The sequence below is a fragment of the Somniosus microcephalus genome, chromosome 3 (genome assembly GCF_052327205.1).
Source record: "Somniosus microcephalus isolate GS21.2 chromosome 3, FLI_Smic_1.0, whole genome shotgun sequence".
NCBI classification, from domain to species: Eukaryota; Metazoa; Chordata; class Chondrichthyes; order Squaliformes; family Somniosidae; genus Somniosus; species Somniosus microcephalus.
In genome coordinates this window covers 120,316,276-120,333,546 of record NC_140989.1, presented here as the reverse complement: position 1 = coordinate 120,333,546, position 17,271 = coordinate 120,316,276, and the positions used below count along the sequence as shown (strand labels likewise).

Below are 17,271 nucleotides of genomic sequence, written 5' to 3'. Positions count from 1 at the left end.
TTGACAGATGGCTTTTGCAATCTCACATGCAGCTGCCATCTGTTTTCTCCTAAGGAGAGAGTCATTGGTGAGCCTGGGTGCAAGGGCTTACCTTTGGACAGTGACTAACAATTCATCTGTCAAAACATTATGGGATCTGTCCCTTTAAGAAAACCGGCAGATGATGCATCATGCACTGATGTCACCTGACACCGTCTTTCCCTTAATTGGCCGGCAAGCCCGCAGGGCGAGCTTAACAAGGCCAATCAAGGGAAAATAGTGTCTGGTCATCAGACGTCGCTGGGGGCGGGACTAGAACCCGGAAACCAGCAGTCCCGCCCCCACCGCGCCTCCTCAGGTAAGATCGCAGCCATAGAGTACAAAAGCAAGGAAGTTATAATGAACCTATATAATACACTGGTTCGGCCTCAACTGGAGTATTGTGTCCAATTCTGGGCACCTCACTTTAGGAAGGATGTGAAGGCCTTAGAGAGGGTGCAGAAAAGATTTACGAGAATGATTCCAGGGATGAGGGACTTCAGTTACATGGATAGACTGGAGAAGCTGGGGTTGTTCTCCTTAGAGCAGAGAAGATTGAGAGGGGATTTGATAGAGGTTATCAAAATCATGAGGGGTCTAGACAGAGTAGATAGAGAGAAACTGTTCCCATTGGCAGAAGGGTTGAGAACCAGAGGACACAGATTTAAGGTGATTGGCAAAAGAACCAAAGGCGACATAAGAAAAAACTTTTTTACTCAGCGAGTGGTTAGGATCTGGAATGCACTGCCTGAAAGGGTGGTGGAGGTAGACTCAATAATCACTTTCAAAAGAGAGTTGGATAAGTATCTGAAGGAAAGAAATTTGCAGGACTATGGGGAAAGGGCGGGGGAGTGGGACTAGCTGAGGTGCTCTTGCAGAGAGCTGGCACAGGCTCGACAGGCAGAATGGCCTTCTTCCGTGCTGCAACCATTCTATGATTCTATCTGTTGTGAATTGTGTTCATACTAATTGTAAAGTAATATTCTGGCTTCCCTTTACCTATTCCATTTATAGTAAGCTTGCACCTTCTGAAGCAACTGAGCAGGCCACTCCACCCTGTTAGACTCTACCTTATCTTTGTGTCTGTGATCAGTTTATGTCACTGAAAATGCTACTTACTTTTTGTGCAGGAAGTTGAAATCCGAATATCAGGAAATTCGGCGGAAGGGGGCAAAAAGTTACAGCCGGGAATACAGCAACCGGTCCTGCGCTCGATGCCAGGCCCCACTGGGACTGGTGTTTAACGTCGGTGTGGTGTGCAGTATCTGCAATCACAAAGTGTGCAGCGAATGCCGTGTGTACAATATCAATAGAGTGCGGAGATGCACAGTGTGTCACGCTCATGGGTAAGAACTTTTAAACCTACATTTTGTACTTTTACACCTGGTGTTGAGAACTCCTGGATCAGTCTCCATGCGAGGCAAAGTTGAAGCTGATAGGGTGTGTTTACTGAACTGTAGAGGTCATATGATCAGATGCCACATGATTAGATGTCACGTGAGCAGGCATCACATGGTCAGAACATTACGTGATCAAACCTCCAGTAATGCCTCCAACCAGAGGGGGGGGGTGGGGGCTTGGCAAGTGACCTGCAGTAAGAACTCTGCCATGTGGGTCAGTTCCTCAGAGTGTGAGAATGACATCGGGGAGCCCTGCCTTTGCGAGCACTGTTTCCTTTTCCTTCCCCACCCCTTTCACTTCCTGTGTCTCTGAGCAACACCACTCTGCAATTATTAGGGGAGGGGCAGTTGGTAAATGCAGGTGTGAATGCTTCTCGTTCCTCAGTGAGGAACCAAAAGTTTCTTCTGCTTCAAATTGTCACAGAACTAAAGAAAGGGAAAGGGCTTACATTTGCATAGCACCTCTCACAATCTCAAGACATCCCAAAATATTTCACAGCCAATGAAGTTCTTCTGAAGTGTAGTTACTTTTGTAATGTAGGAGTAATTATCCTCTTACACATTTCCTACCATCTACTTTTGAGTCCGGTCTCAATTCTTTTATTCATAGACACTTTATAAAGTCCAAGGGCTGATCTCCATTACACTGCTTCACATCCAGAGTGTGCTGAATTTCCGCCTCCACCTTAATCTCAGGAAAGCACCCCCGCTGTCCCAGTCTGAATGCTTTTGCCTCTCTGAGCGAGATTGCTGATAAGTGATCGCAAGGTCAGCAGCGTTGCGTTGTATAACCTGTGTCACATTGAGGCTGCCCAATGGCATTTCAGATAGGACTGCAAAGGAGGAGGCACAGAAGGAGGCCATTTGGCCCATCGTGTCTGTGCAGGCTGCAGCAATCGAAAGCTAATCCCACTGCTGTGCCCTCTCCTGATGGCCCTGTATCTTCCTTTGCTTGAGCACATCCAAAACTCTGCTGCCCATATCCTAACTTGCATCAAGTCCCATTCACCCATCACCCCTGTGTTCGCTGACCTACATTGGCTCCTGGTCCAGCAATGCCTCGATTTTAAAATTCTCATCCTTGTTTTCAAATCCCTCCATGGCCTCACCACCCCCCATCTCTGTAACCTCCTCCAGCACCACGACCCTCCGAGAACTCTGCATTCCTCCAATTTTGCCCTCTTGAGCATCCCTGACTTCCTTCGCCCCTCCATCGGCACCAGTGCCTGGGCCCTAAGATCTGGAATTCCCTCCCTAAACCGCCCCACCTTTCTATCTCTCGACCTTTTCCTTCTCTTTTAAGATGCTCCTTAAAACCTACCTCTTTGACCAAGCTTTTGGTCACCTATCCTAATATCTCTTTTCATGGCTCGGTGTCAAATTTTGTTTGCTAATCGCTCCTGTGAAGTGCATTGGGACGTTTTACTACATTAAAGGCGCTATGCAAATGCAAGTTGTTGTTGTTGCCTCAACCTGCAGAACTGTTACAGGCACCAAAGAGAGGAGATTATCATACCATCAATCGTGGCTGCATTGAAATCCATTTAAGAAGTTGTCGGCCCATCCATTGGGCTCCAGCCCAGCCCCTTTCTCTAAACAGATGGTGTAGGAGTCTCTGCACTCCTAACAAAGAATCTATAACTTACTGGAAGTTAACAAACTGAATTTATTGTCTAAGAACTTTACAAAACAAGAAACTACAGGAGAAGCTCAAAACAGGTCTTTTCTCTTTCAATCCACACGAGGACTGGCTGGTCCCGCCCTCTACCTCTGACGTCATGACGTCATCACGTTTCCCGCCGAAGGGGACGTCACGTGACCCACGTGATGACGTCATCGTGTCAGATCGCGATGTTGTCGATCTAGCTCTGTTTAACCAGAGCCAACTTGAAAGGTAATAACATTGGTTACAGACAATTAATGCTAGAGGTAATAACATTGGTTACAGACAATTAATGCTAGAGGTAATAACATTGGTTACCGACAATTATGTAAGTCACTTAGTGGTTTTGCCACATACGCCCCCCCAGAATTGTCTTTAACGAAAAGAGTCAATCGCTGAGGAGGTTGGACAAGTCTGTTGGACCGACTCCGAAATTCCCGGAGGGGAAAACGCTGAGCAGGCGGCGAACTTGTAGGCGGTACGGCGGTGTCAGGTGTGGTAGCGGCCGGCGGCCGGCCGCGGCGCGGAGGCTGCGCCAGCTCGATCGGTCGTTCGAGGTCCAGGTGCGCAGGCTTGAGGCGATCGACAGAGATGTGATCCGGTTTGCCCCCGACGTCAATCACGAAACTCTTGTCCCCTGCCTGCAAAACCTTGAAGGGTCCGGCATACGGCGGTGCGAGCGGGGTACGATGGCCGTCCTGGCGCACAAACACGAACTTGGCTTTTGACAACTCCCCCGGGACGTTGGACGGAAGCAAACCGTGCCATGAGGTCGGAACTGGGCGGAAACAGCGGGCCGCATCCCGGAGGGTCTCTTTTTGTGTGGCCGCGGACCATGGTCACGTAGGTAACGGCAGGAATTCACCTGGGACTCGAAGCGGTTGCCCGTAAACCATCTCCGCCGCCGCCGACTGGAGATCTTCCTTCGGCACCGTGCGGAATCCTAACATCACCCACGGTAGTTTGTCGACCCAGGATGCATCCAGCAGGCTGGCCCTGAGCGACGCCTTCAAGGAGCGGTGGAACCGCTCGCACAAGCCGTTCGCCTGTGGGTGATAGGCCGTAGTGCGGTGGAGTTTAACGCCCAACACGGAAATCACCTCGTTCCACAGTTTGGACGAAAATTGCGGCCCCCGATCCGACGAAATGTCCGCAGGGACACCAAAACGGGCTACCCAGGACGAAACGAAAGCTCAAGCAACGTCTGCAGATGTGGTGGACGTCAGGGGAACTGCCTCCGGCCACCTCGTGGTGCGATCCACCATCGTCAAAAGGTACGTAAAGCCCCGGGAAGGTGGGAGTGGTCCCACTAAGTCGATGTGAATATGATCAAATCGCCGTTCCGGGACCTCGAAGGTGGCGAGCGGGGCTCTGACATGGCGCTGCACCTTGGACCGTTGGCAAACAACACAAGTGTTCGCCCAGTCCCTGACGTCCTTGCGTATTCCCCTCCATACGAATTTGGAGACCAGCAGTTTTTGCGATGCCCGCACCCCAGGGTGCGATAGGCCGTGTAAGGCATCGAAAATCGTACGACGCCATTTAGACGGGACGATCGGACGGGGTGCACCCAGCGAAACGTCGCAGAGCAGAGTGGTACCTGCGGAATGGAAAGGCACATCCCTCGGCTGGAGGCTGTTTGGAACCGAACGAAAACCCTGGGTCTCCGGGTCGTCTGCTTGGTCAACCGCCATCTGTGCGTAGTCAATGCCCAATTAGACGGCCTGGACGGCGGCGCGGGATAGGCAATCGGCGACGACGTGTCCTTACCGGCCACATGTCGGATGTCGGTGGTGAACTCCGATATGTACGTCAGCTGCCGTTGCTGCCGAGCCGACCATGGTTCCGCAGACTTGGCCATTGCAAACAGCAATGGCTTGTGGTCGACAAACGCGATGAAGCGTCGTCCTTCGAGGAGGAAACGGAAATGGTGGATGGCCAAAAACAAAGCCATCAGCTCTCGGTTGAAGGTACTGTACCGGCGTTCATGCCGTTGTAGCTGGCGGCTAAAAAAGGCCAGGGGTTGCCACGCGCCATCGACCCACTGCTCCTGGACGGCCCCCACCGCGTAGTCTGACGCGTCCGTCGTGAGAGCGATGGTGGCTCCCGGCAGGGGGTGTGCTAACATGGTCACATTGGCGAGTGCGGCTTTCGCCTCCTCGAAAGCACGATGCATGTCCTGTGACCATACCACAGGGTCCTTTCCCGTCGAGCCTCTGAGGGCCTCATATAGAGGACGCATGAGCTGTGCAGCCCTGGGGATGAAACGATGATAGAAGTTAACCATCCCCAGGAACTCCCGTAAAGCTTTCACGGATTTCGGTTTTGGGAACGCCGCAATTGCCTCCACCTTGACCCGAAGTGGCGTTGCCCCTGTGGGGGTTATCCAGGAAATCCAGTTGCGATAGGCCGAAGTGGCATTTGTCCGAGTTAACGATGAGGCCGTGCTGCTGAAGCCGTCTGAAAAGGACCCGAAGGTGCTGGAGGTGTTCCTCCTTGGAGGTGCTGGCAACCAGAATATCGTCCAAATAAACAAACAGAAAGTCTAGGTCCCACAGGACTGAATCCATGAGGCGCTGAAATGCCTGTGCCGCGTTCTTAAGCCCAAAGGGCATTCGCAGGAATTCAAAGAGTCCAAAGGGGGTAATTACCGCTGTCTTTTTGACATCCTGAGGGTGCACCAGCACCTGATGGTAACCACGAACGAGGTCGATTTTGGAGAAGATGGACGTCCCCGCCAAATGTGCTGAGAAGTCCTGTATATGGGGAATGGGGTAGCGGTCGGGGCGTCGTTATGTTGTTGAGGCGGCGATAATCCCCACAGGACCGCCATCCCCCGCCGGGCTTGGGGACGATGTGGAGCGGGGAGGACCAGGGGCTACTAGACCAACGGATGATCCCCATTTTTTCCATCACGGCGAACACCGCCTTTGCTGCCGCTAGCTTACTGGGCTCTAAACGTCGCGCCCTGGTGTAAACGGGTGAGCCGGTAGTCGAAATATGGTGCTCCACCCTATGTTTGACGGTCAGAGCCGAAAAATTTGGCTTCGTCAGCTCGGGGAAATCCTCGAGGAGCCGGGCGAAATCGTCGGGCTGCGGCCGCGCACATGAAATCGTGTGTGACGCAGCCGTGCTGCGCGTCCCCGAAATATCGTCAAGCGTGGCAGCGCAAACGAGGCGTCGATATTTCACGTCCACCAACAGGCCGTTGGCGCCTAAAAAGTCAGCACCCAACAGGGCCTGTGAGATTTGAGCGGTGATGAAATTCCAGCTGAAAAACTGTCCACCGAAACATACCCGGACGAGGCGCTTCCCGCAAGTGCGGATCGAACCCCCATTGGCCGCTTGCATAGGGGGACCACGGCTGCCGGAGCGAAGGTCTATGACCGAGGTGGGCAGTATGCTGCATTGCGCCCCCGTGTCGCATAGAAAACGATGGCTGGAGATGGAGTCGGCTATGTAGGTGAGATTCCCGGAAGCACCGATCGCCATCGCGGCAGCGGGGGAAGTACCGGGACCGGCGTGCATGACTCGCGGCGGTCTATTCGACGGTCTGGTAACGAAAGTGCACGTCGAGCGGCAGCAGTGGGCCTTTGGGCCGAAACGAGCGTGGTAGTAGCAGAAACCGGTCGTCAGAGGCGCCTTTGTCGGAGCCGGGGCTGGGCTCATCGTGGCGGGGCGTTGCGCAAGGGCGCAGTATTGTTGCCGGACTGCGTAAATCTTATCTGCCTCTTCGGCGAGCGCGACGCAGTCTGCGGTTTCTGCTCGGGCGAGGGACGCCTGTACTTGCTCAGGAAGTTGAGTAAGGAACAGTTTGTGAAACAGAAAGCACTGGGGCTCGGACCCCAGGAGAGTCAGCATATGACTCATCATTTCCGAGGGTTTGGAGTCTCCTAACCCTGGTAGAGTCAGTAAATGGCGAGCGCGCTCCGCTTTGGTGAGACCAAATACCTGCAGCAATCGTGTCTTGATGGCGACATACTTGTCAGCAGTTGGAGGACTCTCCAGCAGGCTGATGATTCTCGACGCCGTTGAGCTCTCGAGGGCGGAGACCACGTGGAGATATCTGGTCTGATCCTGAACAATGTTGCGGAGCTCAAATTGTGCCTCGGCTTGCACAAACCAAGAGGCTGCCTGTTGTTCCCAGAATTGGGGGAGCTTCAAGGCCATTGCGTTGGCCTCCATCACTGGCCTGTGTTCGGCGTTCACCGCGAAAAACGATCGCGAGGAATCGGGGTCACCAATGTAGGAGTCTCTGCACTCCTAACAAAGAATCTATAACTTACTGGAAGTTAACAAACTGAATTTATTGTCTAAGAACTTTACAAAACAAGAAACTACAGGAGAAGCTCAAAACAGGTCTTTTCTCTTTCAATCCACACGAGGACTGGCTGGTCCCGCCCTCTACCTCTGACGTCATGACGTCATCACGTTTCCCGCCGAAGGGGACGTCACGTGACCCACGTGATGACGTCATCGCGTCAGATCGCGATGTTGTCGATCTAGCTCTGTTTAACCAGAGCCAACTTGAAAGGTAATAACATTGGTTACAGACAATTAATGCTAGAGGTAATAACATTGGTTACAGACAATTAATGCTAGAGGTAATAACATTGGTTACAGACAATTATGTAAGTCACTTAGTGGTTTTGCCACAATGGCTTATTAAATCATGGTGTTGAGGTGTTGAGTACATTAATCTCCGCCTTAAAGCTGCAGAACCCGACAGTTGCTACAAAATGTACTTTCCCCCTGACTTGGATGCACTACCGCCAGCAATTAGGAACAAGAGCAAAATATTTCACACAGCTGGCTCCTTTGGATCCTACATATGGTCTTATCACCAGCAATAAAGGGACTTTCAACATGATGGTTGGGGATATAGGCAGCTCCTGGTTTTATTTACAGTGAAGTTATGTTAGGTGTTCATGTGTATTGTCCTCAGCTACGTGTTCTGCAATTCTGGCTCTGTGATTGGTCAACATGTGACATAAAGGAAAGTGAATGATGTGCGGATTAAATTGCAAGTTTATTCATCTCGCAGTTGAATTCTAGCACGAATATAATGCTCCTTTCGCCGTCTTTTATATGTAACATTCCAGTGACTTATGTCATGATTTCAGCAGGTAATACGAGGAATGTCAGTGGAGCGGTCCATCTAGAATGACAGAGGTGAAATTATAGGAGTGATTCCATGATCCAGTAAGGGATGGAAGGTCATGGGCTGCAGGCCTGGTATTTCCCGAGACGTGCTCTCCACAAGCACCAGCTCACAGGATCAGACCTATATCTACAATTTTTAAACCTCACATACATTAACAGCTCAAAGGGATCCATCATTTTTTGAGACTTTGGGGGTTTCTAGATGATAATTTAAATTGTAGATTTACTAGAAAAAATAGAATTCCGATGTAAGGTCTGGTCGTCTGAATCATCCTCCTGTTGTGGCCCCCTTCATTGGGTAGGAACATATCAGGAAATCACAAGTGCACATCCCACGATTGCCCTCCAGGCATCCTTGTCAGATGAAGCTTTGCTCCAGGAACACGATTCGGAAAACCGTCGCTGTCGTGTAACTTAATGGCAATCTACTTGAGCTTGGTGCGTGTCCAGTAGATGTGTGAGGCTGAGCTAATTAAGGAGGTATATTGGGATCAATAATAATATCTGGGAATTAAGCGAGCTATGGGCTCAGGATCATCACTAGAAGAAGAAAGAGAGGAGTTAGAACTAGTGTTTTCACACAGTGTTATTAGAACATGGAATGCCTTAGCACACGTGGCGACTGAGTCAGAGACTATAACACAGGAGCAGGAGGAGGCCATTCAGCCCCCGCCTATTCCACCATTCAGTTAGATCATGGCTGACCTGTACCTCAACTCCATTTACTTGCCTTTGCTTCATATTCTTTGATACCCTTACCTAATGTTTGTCGATCTCAGTATTGAAAATTTCAATTGACGCAACATCCATAGACTTTTGGTGGAGCAAATTCCAGAATTCCACTACCCTTTGTATGAAAAATGGTTCCTGGTTTTACTCCTGAATGGCCTAGCTCTAATTTTAAGACTGTGCCCCCTTGTTCTGATTCTCACCCAGTGGAAATAGCTTCTCTGTATCTACTCTATCTAATCATTTTATCATTTTAAATACCTCAATTAAATCACCCTTCAATCTTCTAAAGTCAATGGAATACAAAACAAGTTTATGCTACCTGTCCTGGTAATTTAACCCTTTAAGCCCTGGTATAACTCTGGTGAACTTGCGCAGTACCCTCTCCAAGGCCAATATATCCTTCCTGAGGGCCGGTGCCCAGAACTGAATGCAGTTCTCCAGATGGGGTCTGACCAAGGCTCTGTACAACTGAAAAATAACTTCCCCTTTGTGTTTCCCTTTGAGATAAAGGCCAACATTCCTTTGGCCTTGCTGATTACTTTAGGTACCTCTGCTCTAGCTTTTAATGATCTATGTACGTGGACACCTAAGTTCCTTTGCTCCTTCACAGCTCCTAGTCTTTCACCATTAAGAAAATATTCTGGTTTGTCTTTCTCAGATCCAAAGTGGGTGACCTCACTCTATCTACCACAGTTTTGCCCACTCAGTTTGGCAGTCTGTGTCCCTTTGTAACTTTCTGCTCCCATCTACTCTCTATTCCTTCATCCAAGTCATTAATAAATATGGTGAAAAACCAGGGCCCCAGTACAGATCCCTGGGGAACACCACTTGCTACATTTTGTCAATCTCCTGGTGTCTCCTCGAAGAGCTGTCAGCCATTTTCACCATTTGGTTATCATTCGTAAGTAACGTGATGATAAAAGAAAGAACTTGCATTTAGATAGCGCCATTCATGACCTCAGGATGTCCCAAAACTCTTCATAGCCAATGAAGTACTTTTGAAATCTAGTCACAGTTGCAAGGTACCACAAACAGCAATATGATAATGACCAGATGATCTGCTTTAGTGATATTGGTTGAGGGATAAATATTGGCCGAGGACACCAGGGGGACTCTCCTTCTCTTCTTCGAATAGTGGCATAGGCTCTTTTATGTCCACCTGAGAGAGCAGATGGGGCCTCGGTTTAACACCCCACCCAAACGACGGCACCTCCGACAGTGTCAACCTAGATTATGTGCTCAAATCTCTGGAATGGAACTTGAACCCACAACCTTCAAACTCTGAAGCGAGCTTGCTACCCACTGAGTGAAGGAACATAGGAACAGGAGTAGACCATTTAGCCCCTCGAGCCTGTTCCGCCATTCAGTGAGATCATGGCCGATCTGCGACCTAACTCCATATACCCGCCTTTGGCCCATATCCCTTAATACCTTTGGTTAACAAAAATCTATCAATCTCACATTTAAAATTAACAATTGATCCAGCATCAATTGCCGTTTGCGGAAGAGAGTTCCAAACTTCTACCACCCTTTGTGTGTAGAAGTGTTTCCTAATTTCACTCCAGAAAGGTCTGGCTCTAATTTTTAGACTATGCCCCCGAGTCCTAGACTCCCCAACCAGCGGAAGTAGCTTCTCTCTATCTACCCTATCTGTTCCCCTTAATATCTTGAACACTTCAATCAAATCACTCCTTAACCTTCTAAATTCCAGGGAATACAACCCTAGTTTGTGTAATCTCTCCTTGTAACTTAACTCCTGGAGTCCAGGTATCAATCTGGTAAACCTACGCTGCACTCCCTCCAAGGCCAATATATCCTGAACCCCCATAGGCTGATACCTATATTAAAAGGATGAAGGCTTTTAACATGATGTATCTCATTGTGTTTTTCACTTGACAAACACTTTCTTACAACTGCATTTCCTTGAAGGTGATACCACTCTATTAAGCGGAACACAGCTCACTGGCTCCCCCTATGTAACGCAAACTGAACTGCTCCACAAGAACTGGATTTCCATTTTTGAAACAATTATGCTGATTCTGTGTTTCAGGCAAATGAAGGTGAAATCTGGAGAGTGGTTTATTGAGGAAAGAGCAAAGAAATTTCACCAGGAGCAAGGTATTTGAAATGCTACTTTTTTTTTCATCTTACCATTGGGCCCTTCCTTGGCCTCTCCTCTGTCCTCAGAATGGTATCACCTTGCTCCGATTTTCCTACTGGTGCTTGGGGGCAGATGTACATGATCCCATCCATGTGATTTGGAATGAGTTCTGAGCCTCACATCTAGGAACATAGGAACAGGAGTAGGCCATTCAGCCCTTCGAGTCTGCTCCGCAATTCAATTAGATCCTGGCTGATCTGCACCTCAACTCCATTTACCTGCCTTTGCTTCATATCCCTTGATACCCTTGCCTAACAAAAACCTAGTGATCTCAATTTTGAAAGCTCCAATTGTCTGAGCATCAATAGGCTTTTGGGGGAGGGAGGTCCAGATTTCTATTACCTTTTGTGTGAAGAAGCGCCTCCTGATTTCACTCCCTCCTCTCCGGTGGAGCTACCCCATTGGAATTTCAAGGCCTCTGTTTCCGAACCATAGTGCCCAGGAAGTTTTAGGTTTGATGCCTGGAGTTAGCTGATCTCAGTTGGTCATGTTAGTTCTCACTCCTGATCAGGCTCCAATAATCCCTGCTAGAAGAGTCCTTAGGAGACATTAATGAGGGCCTAGAAATTCACTAGCCTTAGCGCCGCTTTTGAGGCGCTAGAGGGACTAGCGCCAGAGTTATGGCCAGTTGAAAAGTTCCCTGGGGCCCTAAAGCGGCGTTGCACCGGTAGCGCTGCGCCGGCACCAATGACGTCATCGGTGTGCGCAGCGTCCCAGTTGCCATGCCGACGGGCCCCAGCGCCGAAATTCAGCTGCGGCCGCCTCGCCCGTGGCAGCCGCAACTAAGACTCTGGCAACAGAGTCCAACATGTGTTTGCGCCGGCGCATTAAAGGCCCCGCGGCGGCCGGCCGCTTTCCTGCCGGCCGCCTGCCCGCAGCTCCCTCCCCAGACTTCTCCCCCCCCCCCCCCCCCGGAACAGATGCAAGCCCGGCACTTGTCCGAGGTGCCGGGCTCATTTTTAAACAGATTTGCGCGGGCCGCGGCCGGGTGCAGGCAGCTCCTCCTTAACGGAAGGAGGAGGCCTGCACTTCCCCAGCCTGCCGCACCGCATCGGGTGCCGCAGCGCCGGAATTGCGGTGCTAAACGGCAGTTAGCGCCCTTTTCCAGGCGCTAAGACCCTTCAGTAGCGCCGGCAGCCGTTTGGGCGCGGCGCTACTGAATTTTTGGCGCGCGCAGGGGGACTTAGCGCCGGCACTAACTTCCGGCGCTAAAGCCCTGGCTAAGCCAAAACCCAATTTCTAGGCCGAGGTCTTTTTGAATTGAATTTGACTTACCTTTAAACTTAACAGGGGTTAAATTGGATCACGGTACGTGATTAACCCGTGCTCGTTCATTGCGTTGCAGGCAGCATGGTAAATTCATGCTGCCTGCTGTTTTACATGACTGCCGTGTGCAGTCAGTGCTACCACACTGTTCATTGGCTGCACACATCAGCAGGGGACCCGATATCGCGGGTGGCTAGCGTTACTTAAAGGCAGCCTGCACCTCTTAAAGGGGAGGTGCATTGTGGCTGCAAGAAGTGGTGGGAGTCCCTTGTGAACTGAATCTGTTTTGTAAAAGATTGAAGAATGGATGAGCATGGGAGAGAGCGTGCACCAAGGTTTTCCGATAATGCACTGGAGGCCTTGGTGGAACAGATGGAAAGAGGGAGAGATGTTCTGTATCTGCAGATGGGTAGGAGGCCCTCCAGACACATGCTCAGGAGGTAGTGGGAAGAAATAGCAACGGAGGTCAATAGCAGGAGTATTGCTCCAATAACATGGATGCAGTACAGGAAGAAGTTTAATGATCCCACAAGAGTTGTCTAGGTGAGTCAGTTCATCTTCAAATGGCATATCCTACCAACTGCACCACTCGTCTCATCCACTGCTTAATTCACTACACTCATCACTCATCTACCAACAATCTCTATCAACCACGACTCAACCCTAACATTCATATGCTTTACCTCAGCCTCGTACACTTAGCACTGTTGCAAGCCTCACACCAAAAACTCACAGCTCGCCTACACTGGCAGCTATTCAACCATGTCAGCCACATCACCCAAACAAATTGCAGGCCACTCACTGACACACTTCCTTCTTTCTTGCAGGAGAATGTGGCGCATAACAGGAGGCAGCAGGAACGAACCGAAGGAGGACAAGCGCGCCTGCATGTTTTAACCCTCATGGAGGAGACATTGCTGGCCACCATAGGAAGGGGCATCACTGAGGCTGTGGCCACTGGCGGGGCTGAAGCAATTGATGATAAGGGTATCTGCATACCTAATCCTCCTTCTTTCATCCCACTTCTCCCTCACTTCTCAATCTCTTCTGACAAAGAAGCTGCAGATGGTATAAGCAAGCACTTCTTACTTTCTCCTCTCCCCTCACCACAACCTAACCCTTGTCCCTTTTTCATTTCAGATACTCGAGAATTGGAACCTGCCCAGTCAGCAGAGGAAGAGGAAGGAGAAAGTGTAATTGAACAGACACAGTCACTCGATCTTTACAGTCGCAGCCACCAGCTCAGATACTGAAACTGCATGTATTTTAATGGCGAGGATAGAGGAGGGATCTGTACATGGTGAGACACCGGGCACAAGTGTGCTGCAGCCAGGGCGGAGGGAAAGGATAGCACAGGTGCCAGCTCGCCGGAGGGTGAGTTCTGCTGCAGAGGACTCAAATGAGGACTTTGATAGGCCAGGCTACAGAAGAAGGCTGATGGGTGTACACACCCAAATGCTTGGGGCACTGGAAAGCCTACCAGAAAGCCTGCGCTCAATGTCAAGGAGCATGGAGGAGTCCAGCACCAAGTTGGCACAGGGCTTTGTGCAGAGCTTGGAGCCCATCCTTTCCAACATACGGCCAGGATAACGGGCATTCACCTGCGTTATGCGCTGTCTGTGGTCACACACCAGCTGCAAGTGGAGGGAGTGGAATCCCTTTTAAGAACATAAGAAATAGGAGCAGGAGTAGGCCATTCGGCCCCTTGAGCCTGCTCTGCTATTCAATAAGATCATGGCTGATCATCGCCCTCAACTTCACTTTCCTGCACTATCCCCATATCCCTTGATTCCCTTACTATCCAAAAATCTATCGATCTGTGTCTTGAATATACCCAACGATTGAGCCTCCACAGCCCACTGGGGTACAGAATTCCAAAGATTCACCACCCTCCGAGTGAAGAAATTTCTCTTCATCTCAGTCCTAAATGGCCGGCCCCTTATTCTGAGATGGTGACCCCTGGTTCTAGACTCCCCAGCCAGGGGAAACATCCTCCCTGCATCTACCCTGTCAAGCCCTGTAAGAATTTTGTCTGTTTCAATGAGATCACCTCTCATTCTTCTAAACTCTAGAGAATGTAGGCCTAGTCTACGCAATCTCTCCTCATAGGACAATCCCCCCATCCCAGAAATCAGTCTGGTGAACCTTCATTGCACTCCCTCTATGGCAAGTATATCCTTCCTTCGGAGACCAAAATTGTACACAATACTCCGGCTGTAGTCTCACCAGGACCCTATATAATTGCAGTAAGACGTCTTTATTCTTATACTCAAATCCTCTTATAATAAAGGCCAACATACCATTTGTTTTCCTAATTGCTTGTTAACTTTCAGTGATTCGTGTACAAGGACACCCAGGTCCATCTGAACACTAACATTTCCAAATCTCTCACCATTTAAAAAATACTCTGCTTTTCTATTTTTCTCCACATTATATTCTATTTGCTATGTTCTTGCCCACTCAATTAGCCTGTCTATATCCCCTTGAAGCCTCTTTGCATCCTCCTCACAACTTACATTCCCACAGGACCTGTGGGAAGGAGGGAGGAGGTCAGTAGGAGTATGTTTGTGTGTGTGTGCTAGGCCGATGTAGCAGAGCCTGGTCTCCAATCGTCTTGGATCCCCTTGCCATTGGACCAAGACCTTGCTCTGTCAAGCCCGTGTGGTAGCTGGTGTGCAACGGCCACCCCACATTAAAAGAATTCACGCACAGGCATCTTCCGCCCTTTAAAATGAAGTTCAGGACCTGGAACGTCAGGACCCTCATAGACAACCCCAACAGTGACAGACCGGAACGTCGTACTGCTATCGTTGCCTGTGGGCTCAGACGTTTCGACATAGACATCGCCGCCCTATGCAAGACCCGGCGAGCAGGGGAAGGCCAGCTCAAGGAGCAAGGCGGTGGTTGCACCTTCTTCTGGAAAGGCAAACCTGAAGAAGAACGCCGCCTCCATGGGGTAGACTTCGCCATAAAAAATGAGCTACTTGAACGTCTCAGACTCCCCTTGTGGAATAAACGAATGCCTCATGACTCTACGGCTCACCCTAGCCCGGAACCACTGCGCTACGGTCATCAGTGCATACGCCCCAACACCGGAAGCCACAGATGAGACCAAAGAGGAATTCTACTCCAGCCTCGAACAATCCCTGTCCCGAGTCCCAACGAGTGACAAGCTGATACTCCTTGGCAACTTTAACGCCAGAGTTGGGAAGGACACAGACCTCTGGGGAGGTGTGATCGGCAGAGAGGGGTTAGGGAAAGCCAACTCCAACGGTACCCTGTTCCTGACGAAATGCTTAGAACATGGCCTTGTCATAACCAACACCTTGTTCCATCAGAGAGACAAGTACAAGGCTTCATGGCAGCACCCTCGCTCCAAGCACTGGCATCTGCTGGACTACGTCATTGTCTAAGCGAGGGACCGCAAGGACGTCCGCATCACCCGCGCCATGACAGGAGCTGACAACTGCTGGACAGACCACTGCCTAAACCACTCTGTCATCTCCATCAATGTAGCCCCAAAACAGCGGTGGCAACAGAAGCAATACTGTAGGAAAATCAACGCTGGAGCACTCAAAGACCCTGCTAAGAAAGCCCTATTCAGCCTGTGCCTCACAAACAACCTGACGACTCCCAGTGATGCAGAGACACAGAATGGTGCCTGGTCTGCACTCAAGGCCTCCATAATCAGCACCTGTGAAGAGACGCTCGGTCACTCGACCAGGAAACACCAAGACTGGTTCGACGAGAATGACTAGGAGATCCAGGAGCTAATAAGCCGGAAGCGCAAGGCATTCCTGATCTGGAAACAGCAACAGAACTCGAGAACAAGAAAACAGCTCTACAGACGCCTGAAGGCCGAGGCCCAACAAAAAACTTGCGACCTAAAGAACAGATGGTGGGTGTGGAAAGTGCAGGAGATCCAGCAGCTAGCCGACAACCACGACGTGCATGGATTCTTTAGTGCAGTCAAAACCACCTACGGCCCAAGCACCCAAGGTCCTAACCCACTGCGGGCCAAGAACGGAGAGGTACTCATCAAGGACAGAGAGGCAGTTGGTGCCCGCTGGAAGTAGCACTTCAAAGATCTCCTTAACTGAGACTCTGTCTTCGAGGCAAGTGTCCTCAACTCCATCCCGCAGCATGCTACCCACCACCATCTCAGCACAACCCCAGCCCGGCATGAGGTTGAAAAGGCCATCTGAAAACTGAAGAACAAAAGTCCTCAGGAGCAGATGGAATCCCCGCTGAGGCACTAAAACATGGCGGAGAAGCACTATTGGCACGAATACATGAACTCATTTCTCTTATTTGGAAGGAGGAGAGCATGCCAGGGGATCTTAGAGTCCGGCGTAATCGTGATCATCTTCAAGAAAGGTGACAAGTCCGATTGTTTTAATTACCGAGGAGTCTCCCTGCTGTCAGCCACAGGGAAAGTCATCGCAAGAATCCTCCTCAATCGCCTTCTCCCAGTGGCTGAACAGCTCCTCGCAGAGTCGCAATGCGGATTCCGCCCACTAAGGGGCACAATGGAAATGATCTTCATCGCGCGTCAACTACAAGAGAAAGGCAGAGAACAGCACCAACCGCTGTACATGACCTTCTTTGACCTCACAAAGGCCTTTGACACCGTCAACTGTGAGGGATTATGGAGTGTCCTCCTCAAATTCGGCTGCCCTCAAAAGTTTGTTACCATCCTCCGCCTGCTTCACGATGACATGCAAGCCGTGATCCTGACCAATGGTTCCACCACAGACCCAATTCACGTACGGACCAGGGTCTAGCAAGGCTGTGTCATTGTAGCAACGCTCTTCTCGATCTTCCTTGCTGCAATGCTCCATCTCACCCTCAGTAAGCTCCCCGCTGGA

The 17,271-nt window shown here is 50.2% G+C and overlaps 1 protein-coding gene across 1 annotated transcript in view; it reads left to right on the top strand.

Annotated features, from left to right (window-relative positions):
* sytl3 (synaptotagmin-like 3) overlaps nucleotides 1–17,271 on the top strand; it is a 189,476-nt gene that overhangs the window by 71,238 nt on the left and 100,967 nt on the right. The window contains exons 3-4 of the mRNA XM_085981537.1: nucleotides 1,149–1,364; nucleotides 11,027–11,094. Coding sequence (XP_085837663.1) covers nucleotides 1,149–1,364; nucleotides 11,027–11,094 — 284 coding nt within the window. The remainder of the gene's footprint in view (nucleotides 1–1,148; nucleotides 1,365–11,026; nucleotides 11,095–17,271) is intronic.